This window comes from Nicotiana sylvestris, chromosome 2 (assembly GCF_000393655.2).
Source record: "Nicotiana sylvestris chromosome 2, ASM39365v2, whole genome shotgun sequence".
Taxonomy (NCBI): Eukaryota; Viridiplantae; Streptophyta; class Magnoliopsida; order Solanales; family Solanaceae; genus Nicotiana; species Nicotiana sylvestris.
The window spans coordinates 39,423,786-39,443,481 of record NC_091058.1 but is presented as its reverse complement, the minus strand read 5'-3'; the positions used below and the strand labels follow the sequence as shown (position 1 = coordinate 39,443,481).

The 19,696-nt window shown below is 36.5% G+C and overlaps 1 protein-coding gene across 1 annotated transcript; it reads left to right on the top strand.

The window, feature by feature from the left end:
- The first annotated feature begins 6,942 nt into the window (after positions 1 to 6,942).
- Positions 6,943 to 15,496, top strand: LOC104247575 (pyruvate decarboxylase 1). The gene is made up of 7 exons (XM_070167841.1): positions 6,943 to 7,697; positions 8,313 to 8,476; positions 8,557 to 9,118; positions 9,286 to 9,374; positions 9,566 to 9,748; positions 14,910 to 15,009; positions 15,111 to 15,496. Exons 1-7 carry the CDS (start codon positions 7,254 to 7,256, stop codon positions 15,279 to 15,281), a joined length of 1,713 nt encoding a protein of 570 aa, XP_070023942.1. The 5' UTR covers positions 6,943 to 7,253; the 3' UTR covers positions 15,282 to 15,496.
- Positions 15,497 to 19,696: the final 4,200 nt, after the last annotated feature.

Below are 19,696 nucleotides of genomic sequence, written 5' to 3'. Positions count from 1 at the left end.
AGACCCGACGGAGAATCACCCACATCAATGACCCCTGTTGGATCAATCGGGGCCTTCTCTTGCCTCCGGGGAGCCTCAAAGCTGGGGCCCCCTAACTCATCTACCAAACGCCCCTCAGCTCAGGAAATGTTTTGGTCGTCGATCGGCTCAGGGACATCACCCTCGAGAGCTTCTTCGACTCGAGCTAGGACAACATCAGCGACTTCCGGTTTGGAAGCCTTCGGCTCAATAGCCATCGACTCAGCAAGATCCGAAGCAAAGGCGCTTCCTCTTCCCCGGGGTGCCTGCAAGGAGTCATCCTTCTCTTCGCCCCCAGCTCGGGGGCCCTCCGCTGCTTCCGAAGTTAGGGCCGCTGAGTCAACCTTAGGCTTTTGAGCTTTCACCTTCTTCGGTTTCGAGGATTTAGTCGGCGATTTTCTTTTTCTCTTCTTCTCCTTGGCAAGACTTGAGGTATCCACCTCCCCGGAGGAGTCTTCCCTCATCAAAGAAGCATCTCCAGGCCTGCAAAAATGCAAAAGGCAGTTACGAAAGTTGAGAATACGGCTAAGGGGTACCTCCAGTAACGAGCGCAACTACGGCGGAAGAGAAACCTCACCATGGTTTTTAGCTTCTCATCAAGCCTTGTCCAGATCGCGCCATACACGCTTAGCATACGGGTAAGTCGAATCGAGCTGGTGAACCAAGCCTGAAAGATCCTTAACCGTGCCGGAGTACCACTCAACAGCTGCACCAATGAAGGAAGTTAGTTCAAGAGGGAAAATAGTCCGAAGGAAAGAAAAAATTATCTAATCGACATATTCACTTACGATTCATGTTCCATTCCTCGGGGAATGACATCTTTTCAACAGGAATTTGATCCGAAGTCCTAACTCGGACAAAGAAACTCATCCACACATTTTCCTTGCCTTCGTCGGTACATGCAAATAAAAACTTCGGAGCCCGATGCTGGAGCTTAATCAGGCCGCCTCGATAAAGTTGGGGGTTGTACATCCTAATCAGATGGTCAAGGGTAAAAGGTACCGCCTCGGCCATGTTTGCAAAATGCCTAAACATGTAGACAACGTGCCAGAATGATGGATGAATTTGACTGAGCGTCACCCGGTATTGTCCACAAAAATCAAGGATTACGGGGTCTATTGATGGCGAGGATGGTTCTACCGGACCTAGGGTGAAAGGATATGTATAAACGCTAAGGAAACCGGGTTTGTGTTTCGTTACATCTTCCTACCGAGAAGGAATCTCCACTTGCACCGCCTCTCCCCAACAACAATCCATTTTCACCTTCCCAATGTCAGTTATCAGGCCAATATACCGGGACATGGGTTCGCATCACCCCGGTTTCGAAGAAGGCTTGTCAATCGTGAAATCGGAGGATGTTTCACAGGGTTTGGGGATGCACTCTTCAAGGCAAGGAGGTACTATGGTCTTGTCCTTAGACGAATGTGAAGATGAAGAAGCTTTGTCATCTTGGAAACAGTTCTAGATGACTTCTCTATTTTTACTGAAAGATCCCCGAGGAAAAGAAAAAAACTGGATGAGAGACGAACACAAAAAAGAAGTGAGAAGATCTGTTGAAAGTTTGGAGGTATGACGAAGAGTAAGGAGAAAAGGATTGGAGTATTTATAGGAGCCAGTAACGCACGTTGGAGAAAGCCAAAGGACGGCCGACCGTCAGAATCAATTCGAGGCTTTTCAAGAGCCGTACGAACATGACTTTTGAACGTCCCCTTTTTGTCACATTAACTACTCACATGACATAATTGACATAATGATAAAGGTATTGGAGAGTTGAATAATTCAAATCGTTCCTTGTTATTTCATTCCAAGGAACGCGGGGACTATCTGTATACTGTCAAAGTCAAGGAAGGCCAATTTTGAGGCTTCTATGGTACTTCGAGCCCGAACTCGATAGGCTCGGAGCACAATCCAAAGCTCGTCCCCGAAGCACCCGCCTCGAGAAGGTATACCAAATACTCATCATAGCATACCTCGAGGCAGCACGAGAATCGACAACCATCATGGAAAAGCGAAAAATTCTCAAGGGCACGTGATCAGAACTGACAGGGCCTGGAAGAATAGGACAAATTAGTACTGAGCCATTATACAGCTGTACCAATAACATTCCCTAGTGAGCCATATATTGCTAAAACTTGCTCAACAATTACTCTATAATTTTATTGCTCCTCATTCATTGTGTTCATTTTATTGTTCATCATTTTTTCATATATTGTTCTTCATTTGTTGCTCATCATCAACCTATCAAAGGCTGCCCTTGAGGTCCCACCTAGCAGAGCTCGAGGCCCTCAGCTTTATAACTATATTGGTTTACTTACCATTTCTTGCTCATATACACCAAGCATTATCCTCCTAACAACTAGTATTAAGATAAATTACGTATTTTTAAAACCACTAATCAAATATAATTGTAAATACCATTTTCAAGGTAAACAAGTTTTAAAAACTTTTACGCAGTTTGTGAACGATAGCTCTCTACAAATGAAAACAATATTTTAATATTCCAAAAGCTAGGCAGTCGCGAAATCCGAAAAAAGCCCGTAAGGAAGTTTCAAATCATCACCAACTTGTTTATACATGAAAGGTGGCCGAAAATGTCTTCGAAATGTACGTATCGGCGTCATCTCACTAATTTCGTTATCTCATTTTAGGACCTATATCAACAAATGGCCCCTGATTGTGCCCTAAATCATTTAGGTAAAGAGTTTAATTATATCAAGAAAAGTAACTCAAATAGTACGATTCAAAGTCTATTGAAAATCACGCATGAGATCAGGGTAATATAATAATAATGAAAACCATATGGCAAAAGGCATTAAAGTAAGGTCGAAATCTTCATCTTGGACCTTCAAGGGAATCTTTGTGTCACCAGTAAACAGTCAGTGTTTTTGGTGTTCAGCCGTGAAGGTGAAATAGCCATTCATATTCTATGTTTACTTTTTCTATTCAATATACATATATTATATATTGATTATATATAAATATACATATATTATATGTCTGCCGGCTATTTTCAGCTTAAAACATTAGGTGGACAGCTATTTAGATTAGTTCTTCTAATTTCTTAAAAGTGGGTGATTTTTATATATGGATGCTCAGACACATACTTGTACCATATATAATAGTATTAATTGGAGATGAACTTGCCTTAAAAAAAATATTTCACCCTAACACGGAAAGCAAGATCAAACAATATTATAAATATACTCTGTTTCTCTGCAGAACTAGCTACGCCAATAAGAAAAATGAAAGAAAAACGGAAAAAAAAAAATGCAATCTAAGCCTTTAAAATTAGATACACATAATCGAGGACTATATGTTGAATATTAAAAATAGGCAAAATAATGGGGTGAAATTCAAAAATAGCCAGATTTACAAGTGGTAATTAAAAATTAGCCACAATTTTAAAAGTAATCGAAATTTAGCCACTTTTCTGTAAAGATAAATCTGAACGAAAACACTGTTCAAAATCCGAAAAATATTTCAATATAATATACTGGAGTTCCAGCATAATATACTGGAAGTTTATACACAGGTGTTCCAATCTCCAGTATATTATGTTGGAACTTTCTGTGTGTTAGAGTTCCAGCATATTATGCTGGAAGTTCATACACAGGTGCACCAATCTCCAATATATTATGTTGGAACTTTCCGTGTGTTAGAGTTCCAGCATAATATGCTGGAAGTTCGTATACGGATGCACCAATCTCCAGTATATTATGCTGGAACTTTTCGTGTTGCAGCAAAATAGTGGTTATTTTTCAATAATTTTACAAACGCTGGCTATTTTTCAATTACTAATTCGAAAACTCGCTAGCCCGTGCTATTTTTAATTTCACAAATAGTCATATAACTATGGTGTTTTTTCACTAAAGTCATATAACTTTGTTTTCTCACACAAAAGTCATATAACTATGATTTTTTTTCAATAAAGTCATATAACCCACAAAAAAATTATATAACTATGATTTTTTTCACTAATGTCATATAACTTTGTCTTTTCACACAAAAATCATATAACTATAATTTTTTTTTACCAAAATCATATAATTATATTTCTCACACAAAAATCATAAAACTTTTACTAACTCAAAAATCACAGTGATCGGAAAATATAATTTTCACTAGTATTTTCTTATTTTGTAGATTTTATTTTCTTATATTCATGCTAATAAATAATAATCAAATAAAAATAGGAATGACTCAACCCAACATGGCCCACCCGACGCAATACTCTTATATATAAATTAAAGTAATACTAAAAGTGAATAGTACACCCTTCAAAATATCATACTTCTATTGTTTATTTTTCTTTTCGAGATTTTTATTTAAATTTATAGCATTTTTATTTTAAGTGCTCTCTAATTATACCTTTTATTTCTTTATTTTTCTTTATCAGAATCTCACGTATTTCATCGAATGGCACGGATTGCAAATTCGATGAAAAAGAAAATTTTAACTGCACTAAAGAATGGAGTTAATTTCACAAATGGTCATATAATTATGACGTTTTTTCACTAAAGTCATATAACTTTGTTTTCTCGTACAAAAGTCATATAACTATGACTTTTATTCACTAAAGTCATATACCCCATTCTTTCCCCATAAAAAATTCAACTCGAAATACGTGAGATTTTGATAAAGAAAAATAAAGAAATAAAAGGTATAATTAGAGAGCACTTAAAATAAAAATGCTATAAATTTAAATAAAAATCTCGAAAAGAAAAATAACGAATAGAAGTATGATATTTTGAAGGGTGTACTATTCACTTTTAGTATTACTTTAATTTATATATACGAGTATTTGGTCAGGGTGGGTCAGGTCGGGTTGAGTCATTCCTATTTTAATTGGATTGTTATTTATTAGGCGGAAAATAAGAAAATAAAATCTAGAATATAAGAAAATACTAGTGAAAATTATATTTTCCGATCACTGTGATTTTTGTGAGTTAGTAAAAGTTTTATGATTTTTGTGTGAGAAATACTTATATGATTTTGGTAAAAAAAAATTATAGTTATATGATTTTTGTGTGAAAAGACAAAGTTATATGACATTAGTGAAAAAAATCATAGTTATATAATTTTTTTGTGGGTTATATGACTTTAGTGAATAAAAGTCATAGTTATATGACTTTTGTATGAGAAAACAAAGTTATATGACTTTAGTGAAAAAACGTCATAGTTATATGACCATTTGTGAAATTAACCCCATTCTTTAGTGCAGTTAAAATTTTCTTTTTCATCGAATTTGCAATCCGTGTCATGTTCATGAGAGCACAAGTAGTAGCACTAGATAATTTTTGTAGTGATCTTAAACATGCGGAACATTCAGAAGTTTTGCTCTTTGTGGTTCAACAACAACAATCCAGTATAATCTCATTTATTGGGGTCTAGGGAGGGTGTGTGTACGCAGACCTTACCCCTACCCTGAGGTATAGAGTCTGTTTCCAAATAGACTCTCGGTATCCTTCCCTCCAAGAACTTCTCACCTTACTCTTCTTTTGCATTTCTTAATTATTATTTTTTTAAATCTCATTTTACATACTCCGCTCTTAAAAATAAAAATAATTTTAAGACGTCTAACAACATAAATTATGTAACGAACATATGGAGAAAGTTAGGTCATTACAGTAACAAAATATAGGTCACATGCATGTGTCCAATATTGGCCAAAGACAATGTTTATAACTAAAATTAAACTTCTCCCCCCTACTTCAATCAGGAGACACATTTTGTAACGTAAAAAGTTAGTACTTTATAAGCTAAGGTTAGATGAATTTGTATAATTAAAAGCCGCATCTATTCAAGGGTTTCACAATAAATGAAGAGAATTAAATCAACATCCTAATTAATGCAATTTGATTGTGGAAGAGAATTAGCTATATAAAGAAAAACTCTTGATCAAGTCTTAGAAAGAACCCAAAAAGAGAAAAATTAAAGAGAAGCTAAAATAAATGGCGCGTCTCTTTGGTACCATATGCATTATCGTAATAGTATTCACATTCATTACTGAAATATCTTTGGGTGAAGATGATATTGAAAAGGCTCTTCGGTTGGCCAATGATATAGCTCATAAGGAATTATTTCCGAACGATTACGTAGAGTGTGCCATTAACTTATTGTATCAAGTTTCTGTGTTTGTTGAAGCCGCAATTAAAAACTATCATCAAGGCCAGTTAAAAGAAGTCATCAATCAGATGAATAGCGCCATATACCAGATCGATAATTGTGCAGATTTATTGAGTGGTACACTATTCATGTTTGGGGGTCCAGAAGATATTGCCCAACTCCAACAACTTCTCAAGAAAGTTAAGAAAGAAGCTTTCTCAAAATTAAGAAGCCACAGATTGGGACCGGCCTTGAGCCCAGCCTAGCTACCTCAATGAATTAGTATTTTAATCTTAATTGCTCCGCTTAATTATTTGATTACTGTTTTGAGCTAGCTATTCATAACCATATGATGTTTCAGTCTATAATGTAGATTTTCTAATAGTCTTAAATGTTACGCAAACCACTTGTTTATTATATTTACTGAAACTAAACTCTATTAGTATGTGTTATAAAGCATTTGCAAATTAGATATTCATTTACTTTTTTGTTCTCTCTCCGTAGCACGGCTACACTTTTTTGTTCATCTACCATACCATTCGACTAATCGGGAGTAGGGACAAAGAAAACCAGCAAAATAAAAAATAATAATAATAATTAATTAACCCAATAACATATGTTAGGAAAACCATTAATCAATAACTGAAGCATTGGTCAAAACCAAGCACTCAACATTCAACTGGTAGTCCAAGTTGAAATTAAACAATTGCTTTATTAGGAAAACCATTAATAAACCCAAAGACCGCCTCAGTTTTTCTTCCAAATAACTGGTTTTCTATTCTCCATTATCAAACCAAGATGTACGTACAGAAATTGATTATTTAAATCTTTTTTTATTCCAAAGGGAGAATCATTTGAATAATCCATCAATTATTTTCCAAGAAACCTTATACTGTAGTGCTTTTCATCCATTCCAGTGTGTCCGTCCAGATAGCAGTTTTTTCTTTGCCCACTGTCTTCAAAACCATCAGTCTGATGGGAAGCAACTGCGTACTACTCTAGTACAGTATATATATAAACTTCCACGATACCCTTCATCACAATTCACAACAATCTTCAAACCCATAACTTTAAATCAATTTCGCTGCTAAAATAAATCCTTTTTTTTAAATCTGAAAAAGAATTCAGAAATGGAGGGAAACAATTCAGTTCCAGCGAGCTCACCGTGTGGAATTGGAACACTGGGCCGGCATTTGGCTCGGCGGCTAGTACAAATCGGCGTGAAGGACGTGTTTTCAGTTCCCGGTGACTTCAACTTGACGTTGTTGGATCATCTGATAGCCGAGCCGGAGCTGAATTTGATCGGCTGCTGTAACGAGCTTAATGCTGGGTACTCTGCGGACGGATACGCACGTGCGAAAGGGGTGGGAGCGTGTGTGGTGACGTTCACCGTAGGGGGACTGAGTGTGCTTAATGCTATTGCTGGGGCCTACAGTGAGAATTTGCCTCTCATTTGTATTGTTGGTGGGCCTAATTCCAATGATTATGGGACCAACAGGATTTTGCATCATACTATTGGAGTGCCAGATTTTAGTCAGGAACTTAGATGTTTTCAAACTGTTACTTGCACTCAGGTATGTTCATGTATATTCCCTGCATGTATGTTCGTTTTACTATTGTACCTTGTGTTGCAAAGTTTGCACACATCAGTGTGTAGAAGTTAGATTCAATCACATTAATTTTACTTATATCCACTGATTGTGTGATGAAATCTTTTTACGCTATCAGCCTAATTTAACCTCCTATAGAGATTACTTGCCTTAATTTTAAATTTTCAGGTTATTAGTTTCACTTTTATATGTAATTATATGAAGAAAAAAATTAAAGACATTCAATGTATAGTGTTTAACTCTGATCACATGTAGTATGTGCTTAATAGCCTTAATCCTTGAGTAGAGACACCTGTTCGCACTTCCACAACAACAACCCAGTAAAATTCCACAAGTGGGGTTTGGGGAGGATAGTGTGTACGTAGACCTTACCCACCCCGAGGGAGTAGAGAGGTTGTTCGCACTTCCACCTAAAAATTAGTTGTTTAGGTCTTCTACATTGGTTTAGGTAATTTTGCTTAACTATAGTAGTTGAACATATGTATTTGGAGATGTCCAATGCATTTGATTTATGTGACTAAGTTTTGAATTTTGCATTTGATGTTTGTTGAAAGTGATCAAGTTGGTATAACGTAACAGGCAGTGGTGAATAACTTGGATGATGCACATGAATTGATTGATACTGCAATTTCAACTGCTTTGAAGGAGAGCAAGCCAGCTTACATTAGCATAAGCTGCAATTTGCCTGGAGTTCCTCACCCTACCTTTGCTAGAGAACCTGTTCCATTCTTTCTTGCTCCAAAGTATGTTCTCTCTTATTCCCTTTTAGCGAAACAATCGATGGTCTATTACGCTGTTTTATTAAGATGAAATGCATTTGCAGGGCCAGCAATCAACTCGGGTTAGAAGCAGCAGTCGAAGCAGCAGCTGAGTTCTTGAACAAGTCTGTAAAACCAGTTATTGTCGGAGGTCCAAAAGTAAGAGTGGCAAAGGCACAGCATGCATTTGTGGAACTTGCTAATGCCTGTGGCTATCCAATAGCCGTAATGCCATCTGGCAAAGGACTTGTGCCAGAGCACCACCCTAATTTCATTGGTACTTACTGGGGAGCAGTGAGCTCTAGTTTCTGTGGGGAGATTGTTGAATCTGCGGATGCTTATGTTTTTGTTGGCCCCATCTTCAATGATTACAGCTCTGTTGGATACTCGTTGCTGATTAAAAAGGAGAAGTTGATCGTTGTTGAACCTAATCGTGTGACAATTGGAAATGGCCCCTCCTTCGGTTGGGTTTTCATGACTGATTTCTTGAGTGCATTGGCGAAAAAGCTTAAGAAGAATAGCACTGCTTTGGAGAATTATCATCGAATTTATGTCCCTCCAGGTGTTGCCTTAAAACGCGAGAAGGATGAACCGCTTCGAGTCAATATACTCTTCAAGCACATTCAGGTAAATATGAATTGTGATTAACACAGAGCACTTTAGAACTGAAGTGTAAATTCCATTATCAATTAACAGTATAAGAGATTTCATGACGCTACATACAATAGAATGAAAGAGGAATCCTTATATTCCCTGGAGGTTTTAATTTGTTCCCATTGCTTTTTCGTTCATAGGAAATGCTTAGTGGCAACACTGCGGTGATTGCAGAAACAGGGGATTCATGGTTTAATTGTCAGAAGCTGCATCTTCCTGAAAACTGTGGGTAAGCTAGACTCGACTTTATTCTAAATTGTGCTTGTGGGGGAGCAAATTGAAAATTTTTAATGGAAAAATAAGATCAACTTGGTGTCATATCAATCTCAAAAACAGTTGATGAAGTTTGATTGTACCTGTCCCTTTTCTTTGTAATAAGCTTCCCTTTTTGTTAAGATAAGTTTATTTCAATACTTGCAGGTTTGAATTCCAGATGCAATATGGATCCATTGGATGGTCAGTAGGTGCCACTCTTGGCTATGCTCAAGCTGCTAAAGACAAACGTATCATTGCGTGCATCGGTGATGGAAGCTTCCAGGTCAGTGTTCATATTAATTGTGAGATCAAATTCTCGACTGTTGTCATTTTCCTTCTACTCAAGATGCGTAGCATGCATAACATAGAGAGAAATAATTACAATTGTTACTTCAGCTTCTAGCACAGAGTTTCTTTTACTGGAGAGAATGTTAGTTTATGTTTTTCTTATATGATCTCCATTTGACTCTTATTGTTTTTGTTAGCGGAAACGTAAAAGAAAGAACACAAGATTTAACGTGGTTCAGATCAAAATAATCCTACGTCCACCAGAGAACAATTGTCCTTTTAATATTAACAAAGGAAGGGGAGATTTCCCAATTACACTTAAGAGAATTTCTCTCTTAACTCTCTACTCACTACAATGTATTGTATTATTTTGGGATGATTTCTACAAGTGAAGGAGTGCATCTATTTATAGAGGTAAAGACCTCCTCTTGATGTCATTGCTGACATCAAACTACCTCCTCTTGATGTCATGGGTGACATCAAAGGAGGAAGCTTCCTCCTAGCATCCACACCAACTCTTTCCACCAACTCTTCCAATTGGCATGCCATTGTTGACTAAACATAAACCAACATTTTCAATCTCCACCTTGGTTTGCGTTTCGAGCGTGTGAACAACTCTGGCCAAAACTTCTAAGCTTACTGGGCAACCCCGTTGTAAGAAACAAGAAGAATCAAACCATTGTTGAACATGCCACCTCCACCTAGCAACTGTTCTCTTCGGAGTTGCATCAGTTGATGCACACCCCCGCCAAGTCCTTGCAGTGTGCAAACTTAGCGAGCGGGACTATCTTGGTCAACATGTCTGCAGCATTATCATCTGTGATAACCTTCACGACCTTGATAGTTCCCTCATCAATAACATCTCGAATAAAATGAAATCTGACATCAATGTGTTTAGTGCGCTCATGAAATCTCTGATTTTTCATTAGATGAATAGCACTCTGACTATCACATCTAAGAGTTGATTCCAGCTGAACTAAACTCAATTCCGCTACTAAACTTTTCAACCAGATAGCTTCCTTTACCGCCTCCGCTGCTGCCATGTATTCTGCTTCTGTCGTAGACAAAGCGACAATCGACTGCAAAGTCGACTTCCAACTGACGGCACTGCCAACGAGGGTAAAGATGTATCCAGTTGTGGACCTTCTTCTGTCAAGATCTCCTGCATAGTCAGAATCCACATAACCGAGAATTGAAATACCTGTACCACTTTTTCGAAAGGTAAGACCAACACCAGAAGCTCCTTTGAAATATCTCAATATCCACTTGACAGCTTCCCAATGCCTCTTTCCTGGGTTGGACATGTATCTACTTACCACACTTACAGATTGAGCAATATCTGGACGTGTGCATACCATAGCATACATAATACTACCAACTGCACTGGCATAAGGAATCTTTGACATATGCTCCACCTCATCCTCGGACTGAGGCATTTGTGACTCTGAAAGTTTAAAATGAGGAGCTAATGGTGTACTTACAGGCTTGCACGTTTGCATATTGAATCTCTCGAGAACCCTTTCAATATACCTCTTCTGAGAAAGATGTACAACATCGTCTTCTCTTGAAATCTCCATACCAAGGATTTTCTTTGCAGCTCCTAAATCCTTCATGTCAAATTCCTTACTCAATAGTTTCTTCAAAGCATTTATCTCTGTAATGTTGTTAGCAGCAATAAGCATATCATCAACATACAACAGTAAATAAATCATTGAGTTACCAGACATCTTCTTGTGATACACACAACTATCAAATGCACTCCTTGAGAATTCATGTGTAGTCATGAATGCATCAAACCTCTTGTACCACTGTCTAGGGGATTGCTTCAAACCATACAAAGACTTCTTTAGTTGGCATACGTGATCTTCTTTTCCCTCAGCTAGGAAACCTTCAGGTTGATCCATATAGATTGTCTCTTCTAGATCACCGTGTAAGAAAGCAGTTTTGACATCAAGCTGTTGAAGCTCCAAGTCAAATTGTGCAACCAATGCTAGTAGCACGCGAATTGAGCTATGCTTCACGACCGGAGAGAAAATCTCATTGTAGTCAATTCCCTCCTTTTGGCTGAAACCTTTTGCAACCAATCTCGCCTTGAACCTAACATCTTCCACTTCAGAAATTCCCTCTTTCTTTCGGTAGACCCACTTGCATCCAACTGTCCTCTTCCCCTTTTGTCTTTTCACTAAGACCCATGTCTGATTCTTGTGAAGAGACTCCATCTCTTCAGTCATGGCTAACCGCCATTGTGCGGCATCCTTGCAAGAAGTTGCTTCAATATACGAGGAGGGCTCCAGATCTTTAATCTCTTCTTGTGCAGCTACGAACGCATATGCAATCAAGTTTGCTTGATTTATAAGGCGTTCCGGTTCTCGTGTTTGCCTCTTCTCCCTCCCCTTCGCAATTGTGTATGGTTCATTGACAGCAAGTTCTTCAACGCCTACATCTTCTGACTCATCTTTAACCTGAGTCTCTTGATCCTTTTCCTTGGCAAGCTCCACCGGAAGCTCCACCTGCTCGTTGTTCTTGTTTCCTGAAAACTCCACGGAAACTTTACGGGAATCAAGTATAGAGGATTCATCGAAGGTGACATCTCTACTAACTATAAATTTGAGTAAAGACAAACACCAAAGTTTGTACCCTTTTACTCCATCCACATACCCTACGAATATGGCCTTCTTAGCCCTTGGTTCAAGCTTTCCTTCATTAACGTGATAATAAGCTGGACACCCAAATACTCGTAAGTATGAATAGTTAGAGGGTTCACCTGACCATACCTCATTCGGAGTCTTAAAGTCAATTGCCGATGCTGGAGATCGATTGACAATATGAGCAGCAGTGTGAACTGCTTCAGCCCAAAATACTTTGGACATTTTGGCTTGTAGGAGCATACAACGAGCCTTTTCAAGAAGAGTTCTGTTCATTCTCTCGGCAACTCCATTCTGCTGTGGGGTATGCCTGACAGTCCTATGTCTTGAGATCCCATGAACCTTGCAGAATTCATTATACTCTTCATTGCAAAACTCCAAGCCATTGTCTGTGCGAAGATACTTGATTTTCCGCTCCATTTGATTTTCAATCAAAATCTTCCACTCTTTAAATGCTTCAAAAGCATCACTTTTTGCCTTCAAAAAATACACCCAAACCTTTCGTGAGAAATCATCAATAAAAATGAGAAGATACCTCTTTCCGCCCTTCGATGGAAGTTTAGAAGGACCCCATAAATCTGAATGGATGTAGTCTAGCACTCCTCTTGTCTTGTGTTTGCCAGTGCTGAAGCTGACCTTCTTCTGCTTCCCTAGAACGCAGTGCTCACAGAAGTCAAGCGTGCTGATCTTCTCACCTTCCAAAAGTTTACGATTGCTCAACATCTCCAGTCCACGTGCGCTCATATGACCCAGTCTCATGTGCCATAGTCTTGCCTTGTCATCATTAGATAACTGCACTGTAGATGCATTTGCAGAGCCAACAATGGTGCTTCCGGCCAATGTGTAAAGGCCATTCTCCAGCTTGCCTTTCAGCATGACTAAAGAACCTTTAGTCACCTTCATAGTTCCTGCTTCGCTCATGTACCTGTAGCCTTGTTCATCCAGAGTACCCAAGGAGATCAAATTCTTCTTCAGATCAGGAACATGACGGACTTGTGTAATAGTCCTCACGATTCCATCATGGCAGCGAACCCGAACTGAGCCAATGCCAACTATTGCACAAGTTGCATTATTGCCCATTACTACGGTTCCTCCACTTTTCTCGTAGCTGCTAAACCAGTCTTTTCGGAACGTCATATGCAGAGTACAAGCAGAGTCTAACACCCATTTGTTTTCATAACTACTATTATTATTACACGATGTTGTTAGTACATAATCATTATCAAAATTATGTACCTGTTCAACTGTAGATGCACTCGCCTTTTCCTTGGACTTTGACATTGGGCAATCTCGTTCAAAGTGCCCCTTCTTGCCACAACCCCAACACTCTGTATTCTTCTTGTTCACACGAGACTTTGATCTGTGCTTTGATTTGGTCTTTCCCTGTTGGCTAGTCCGGCCTCTTACAAAGAGGCCACTTGCCTGGTCATCTCTATCTCCTTCAATGTGCCTCCGCACATCACTAGAGTTAAGTGCCTGCCGCACTTGCTCAAGCTTGATAGGCTCCTTGCTATACATCATTGAATTCTCAATATCACGATATCCTGAAGTCAATGAAAATAGCAAAGCACATGCAAGCGTCTCCTCCTCCCTTTTAATTCCTGCAATCTGTAAGTCCATGACAAGTTTATTAAACGCATCTAAATGATCTTGTAACGAAGTACCTGGCCCCATCTTAAATGTGTGAAGACGCCGTTGTAACAACATTCTTGTTGTCACTGATCGGTCTTGGTATAGCCCTTCTAGCTTTTCCCACAACTGTTTGGCCGTCTCTTCGGTACCCGTACTCACTTCACAAAGCACGTTAGGTGCAAGGGATAGTTGGATTGCACTCAATGCATCCCCTTCAATCTTCTCCTTGTCGGGAGCTGATATATCCGTAGGATACTTTCTGTCAATAGCATGGATTGAACCTTCCCTCCGCAGTAACGCCATCATCTGGATCTTCCAGATATTGAAGTTGTTGCGTCCATTGAATCTATCAATTTCAAACTTCATGGAACTCATATTTGCTTGTTCTTCCTCCTTGGATCGTTAAAGGATCCTGTCGCTCTGATACCAATTGTTAGCGGAAACGTAAAAGAAAGAACACAAGATTTAACGTGGTTCGGATCAAAATAATCCTACGTCCACCAGAGAACAATTGTCCTTTTAATATTAACAAAGGAAGGGGAGATTTCCCAATTACACTTAAGAGAATTTCTCTCTTAACTCTCTACTCACTACAATGTATTGTATTATTTTGGGATGATTTCTACAAGTGAAGGAGTGCATCTATTTATAGAGGTAAAGACCTCCTCTTGATGTCATTGCTGACATCAAACTACCTCCTCTTGATGTCATGGGTGACATCAAAGGAGGAAGCTTCCTCCTAGCATCCACACCAACTCTTTCCACCAACTCTTCCAATTGGCATGCCATTGTTGACTAAACATAAACCAACATTTTCAGCATGCCATTGTTAACTAAACATAAACCAACATTTTCAATCTCCACCTTGGTTTGCGTTTCGAGCGTGTGAACAACTCTGGCCAAAACTTCTAAGCTTACTGGGCAACCCCGTTGTAAGAAACAAGAAGAATCCATGATGGCCCATATAACGTGATCAAGAATTGGGACTACACTGGTCTTGTGAATGCTATCCACAATGGTGAAGGCAAGTGTTGGACTGCAAAGGTCAGTATTTCTGAACACATTGTAACATCTTCCACTATTGCAATTCGAACAGTTCTCTGTGTGACATGCACCTCAGAAATTGATGGGATAAGTGATTGCAGGTAAAGACGGAAGAGGACCTGACCGAGGCAATAGCAACAGCAACAAGCACACACAAAGACTCCTTGTGTTTCATAGAAGTCTTTGTGCACAAGGATGATACTAGCAAAGAGCTTCTGGAATGGGGATCACGTGTTTCTGCAGCAAATAGTCGTCCTCCTAATCCTCAGTAGCAAGTTATCGCTGTCCAGAGTAATATACCAGATGAAAAATATGGATTTCGGTGAGCAGCTGCCCATGGGAAAAGGCTTAAGAGTTTGAATGTTTTTCTCAGATAGTTATGTCATGCTTTTGTATTCTAACCCAGAATTGTCATCGTCCATAAAATGAACCATAAATGTCCTATCCTGTTTCAGTTTGTACAAAATAAGAAAAACCAACTTCTGTAGCTTCTCAACACTATGAAATTTAAGGATTTTCCCTTATATAACCATAATCTGATCTTGAGGTAAAATGTTATAACAATACCTTAATTTAAAAGGACAAAAAGAAAGAGCTCTTAAATCGGAATTTTACTAGCCAACCAACAATAATGCAATAGAAATTTTGTTTTCCAGCCTCACCCACCAAACTCGCTTATTTTTTATTAATGGATTCAAACATTCTTTCTCTAATAATTCCTCCTAGTCTTCTCGTAATAATTAACTCAATCTGAAAGATATTTAGAAACAAATGCAATTGCCCACTTCATTAATACTAGTTAGTAGTACCATTTTTCTGCTTCAAGCCTGACATTGGCATAAATGGGTTCAATAATTGCACCTGTTTTTCCTCCTCCTAAAATCTTGGTCGCTTTCCATTTCTCACGTGGCTGGCCCCTTTTTATGTTCAATAGGCAAATATCGCAAAATAAAACAGCCAGCAATGCTTTCTTTCCATCAAAAACAAGGAAACTTCAATTAAAAAGAGAATTAAACATCCTAAAAGAAGCATATGTTTTCCTTAATTTTAATGTGAGCATGCTAGTAATAATAGATGGATAGTTAGTTTGGCAACGATCACTGATGCCTAAGCAAGTGAAAATTAAAGCTCTAGCTAGGTTTGTATATTATTGCAAACATTGATAGTCTGTGTCAAACTTGTCAATAATTTGCCAACGTATCCTACACTACACTTATGATTTTGGTATATGCTCTCTATAATGGCCAGCCACATAAATGAGAAGTTGCTTTTCTATCACCCATCATTGCTGAACGGAAAGACACACATGAAATCCCAAGCTCCACGGGGTCACTACATATGGGTCAGGTTCTATAGAGCAAACTGTGTTTTCTAAATTGATTAAGGAACTAGCCCCACTTCTCGCGGTTATAAAATACATTAGTGAAGTTGAAACAATGTTTTAATAATATAATCGAGATAGATGAGATAATTTTTCTATGTATTTTCATACAAAATAATTCTATATTTGGGCAGACACCGCAAATAAAAATATTTTTCATTGAATTAGAGCTTAGATGAATTACTATAAGATTTTCTTTAAAAAAAGAAAAGGAAAAATAGCTTTAAAGGAATTTTTTTAATTATAGATATATGTATATACGTGGTTTTAATACATGATTCTTTAAATATAACATATATTAAATATGTGAATTTATTTTATATTTTTTTCCTTCTATTGGATGATAAAATTAAAGAGTTACATTAATCCTCTTGATGAAGACCAAAAGCAAGAACAAAAACAAAGATACAAGCTTATTTTCATCTAAAATGAAAAATAAAAGTCTCCTAATTTTAGAATTATATTACATTGCTGATCATGGATGACATTTGAACCTTTAAGGGTTAAGTTTACTTGATGTCTTTAACCTTGTTTTTTATTTCAATATTGGCTTTTTCAGGAAGCACAATATTTTTGTAGTAGATTTTTAACTGGTTGCTTGTCATAACTCATCATCTCATTTTTCCTCTTTCTACTTTTCCTTATGCTCTTACATATCCTTAAAATTTCATCTTCCACCGTGATTTTCACGTCCTCATTTCCCAGTCCTAGCATAGAGTATTGTAGTTGATCATGTTATTGTCCTTATATCTACCCGTAAGCTATTAGAGGTTCACGTGATAATCACTTTATAAGCGCATTGGCGAATTAGAAATGTAGCTTGACTGGCTGGCTTCTTCTATCAACTTTGCAACCATAACCTATATTTGTTATGGAAAGTCCATTGCAATGCCAGAAGTGTGTGTGTGTGTATATATATATATATATATACATGGAAGAAGAAACAGAACTCACGAGGAATATTTAAGAATAGAGACAAATTGCAATACTGAGGAAGGATATTAGTATAAAAAATGCTACAAAATTCAAGAAAATTAGAAGAGTCTCACAGAATTCTTAAATTTGATTGTAAAAACCTGACGATGTACTGATTCATGGCATTCCAGAAAAAAACATAGGTCTCAATTGTACAAGGCCTCCCTCCTTAGCTTTATTAATCAGAGGCGACAATGTCTGTAAAAGAAAACAAATTGAAGCTAAAAAATTGTAAAGTTCTAAAAGAAAAAAGGAAAATAGATGGAACATTTAGAACATTAATATCATATAAAACTTAATATTTTTGAAGCGTCAAAAAAAGAGAGAGAATTTACATCACCGGTGCTTCGACGTGAAAGAACATTCAGATCTTTAAGAATTGAGCCATAAAACAGAAAGAAAAAAACGATTATATATATTCACCCACAAAGTTAGATTGAAGTAATGCGTATTAATGGAGAATGAACATAGGTTTATAATAGGAAATAAACTTTACGTTACATTTGATGCAGTAATACATTTGAATTAATGGTGTTTACTGGGGAAAGGAACGTGGGGATATTGAAACGGAAGAATAATCAATAAATACTTATAAGGAGGAGAAAAAGTCCCAAAATCTATATTCTATAATATATTAAAGCAAGAAAGTTATCATATAAAATTGATATTATGGTTAAGCCAAGTGGCAAGCTAATAAATGTCAATAGTATATGGTAACTTTATTTTATATTTGACTATTTTAGTTAAATACAAATATAATATAATTATATATATATATATATATATATATATATATATATATATATATATATATATATATAATTTGAATTAAAAGATAATTTTGAATTTATAGATAAAGTTCTAAAATTCGAATTTAAAGTAAAAATAAAAATTTATCTTTTTTATCGTATTATCATACTTAATTCGGTTAATGATCGTATGCAATCATGTTGGGAACTTTTGTTATTTTGTATAATTATTTAAATACTACTTCGCCTCTAGAAAAAAAAAACTACTCCATATAACTATAAAACTTTTTCACATTTAAAATCCTATAAGTATAGTTCTTTGAAACATTGTAGCTAGATTTGAATAAAACGAAATTCTTTTAAAATAAATGTAATATATGATACACGTCTATATTTATCTAAATAACAAAAAAGAGTTTACAAAACCAAATAAAAGTTTACTTACATATATAATAAAATAAACATACATGTTGGAGGAAGAAACATCACAAAATCAGTCAATATTAAAAAAAAAAGTTGTTTCCTTTTTCTTTTTGAAGAATATTTGTTTGAAGAGTCAATTTGCATAAATGGACATCAAACAAATAACAAAACTTTGGCTATACAATTGCTATAATTAATTTCAATTTAGCACATTCAAGGAATTGAATGGTATAAGTTGAAACCCTTTCATTTAGCTGTAGTCAAGCCAATATTGCAAGGGTATAATATTTTTTTCGCCTAAGAATATTAGTTTTGAATCACTAGATTATGTGAAAGGTTTTTTTTTTCAAACTCAACAAGAGATAAATTGGTTTCTAATTGATAGTTTCTATAGCGACGTTTAAGTATAACAAAGAGTATATATAAAGAAAAAATTGGTATGACGTGAAATATTTTTTTTAAAATGTAAACAAATTATTTCGCAAAAACTCTTTATTTTTTAAAATTCAAAGATAATAAAAAAATAAGATATTTTTGAACATTAGTAGAGAGTTTTAAAATTATTATAATAGAAATTATATCATGGATAAACTCAAAGAGCCGAAATCTTATGAAATATTTACATAAGCATGTGAATACCTTTTTCTTTAATAAGTTAACCTACTATAATAAGTTAATTATAATCATGTAAACAAATCTTTAAACTCTCCATATACATAATTTAAATCAATAAGTTATAGTATAGGGATAATAATTAATGATGGCATATGAATCTTTATTCCTTCCTAATTGTATAAAGTTAATCAACACTTTAGTACAAAGAAAACCTTGACGAATGCATGCAATTGTAACGCACCATTTAAGTGGATCAGTAGTGTGCTGCTTTTAAATTGAATGCCTTTGGCATTAGAACTGACAACTATATCAGTGCTCATTAGCAAGAGACTTTTGTATGAATGATGTACCTAAGAAACAAGGGAGAAATTCAAAAATAGCCAGATTTACAACTGGTCATTCAAAAATAGCCTAGTTTTAACAGTAATCGAAATGTAATCATTTTTTATGTAAAGATAAATCTGAGCAAAAACACTGTTCAGAACCCGGAAAATATGTCCGTATATTATACTGGAGTTCATACGCAGGTGCACCGAACTCCAGC

Bases quoted from the DNA above. Each gene is read 5' to 3' on its own strand.
- LOC104247575 (XM_070167841.1), top strand. From the start codon at position 7,254: ATGGAGGGAAACAATTCAGTTCCAGCGAGCTCACCGTGTGGAATTGGA. The intron at 8,477-8,556 runs GTATGTTCTCTC...ATGCATTTGCAG, and splicing joins CCATTCTTTCTTGCTCCAAA to GGCCAGCAATCAACTCGGGT. The intron at 15,010-15,110 runs GTCAGTATTTCT...AAGTGATTGCAG, and splicing joins GCAAGTGTTGGACTGCAAAG to GTAAAGACGGAAGAGGACCT.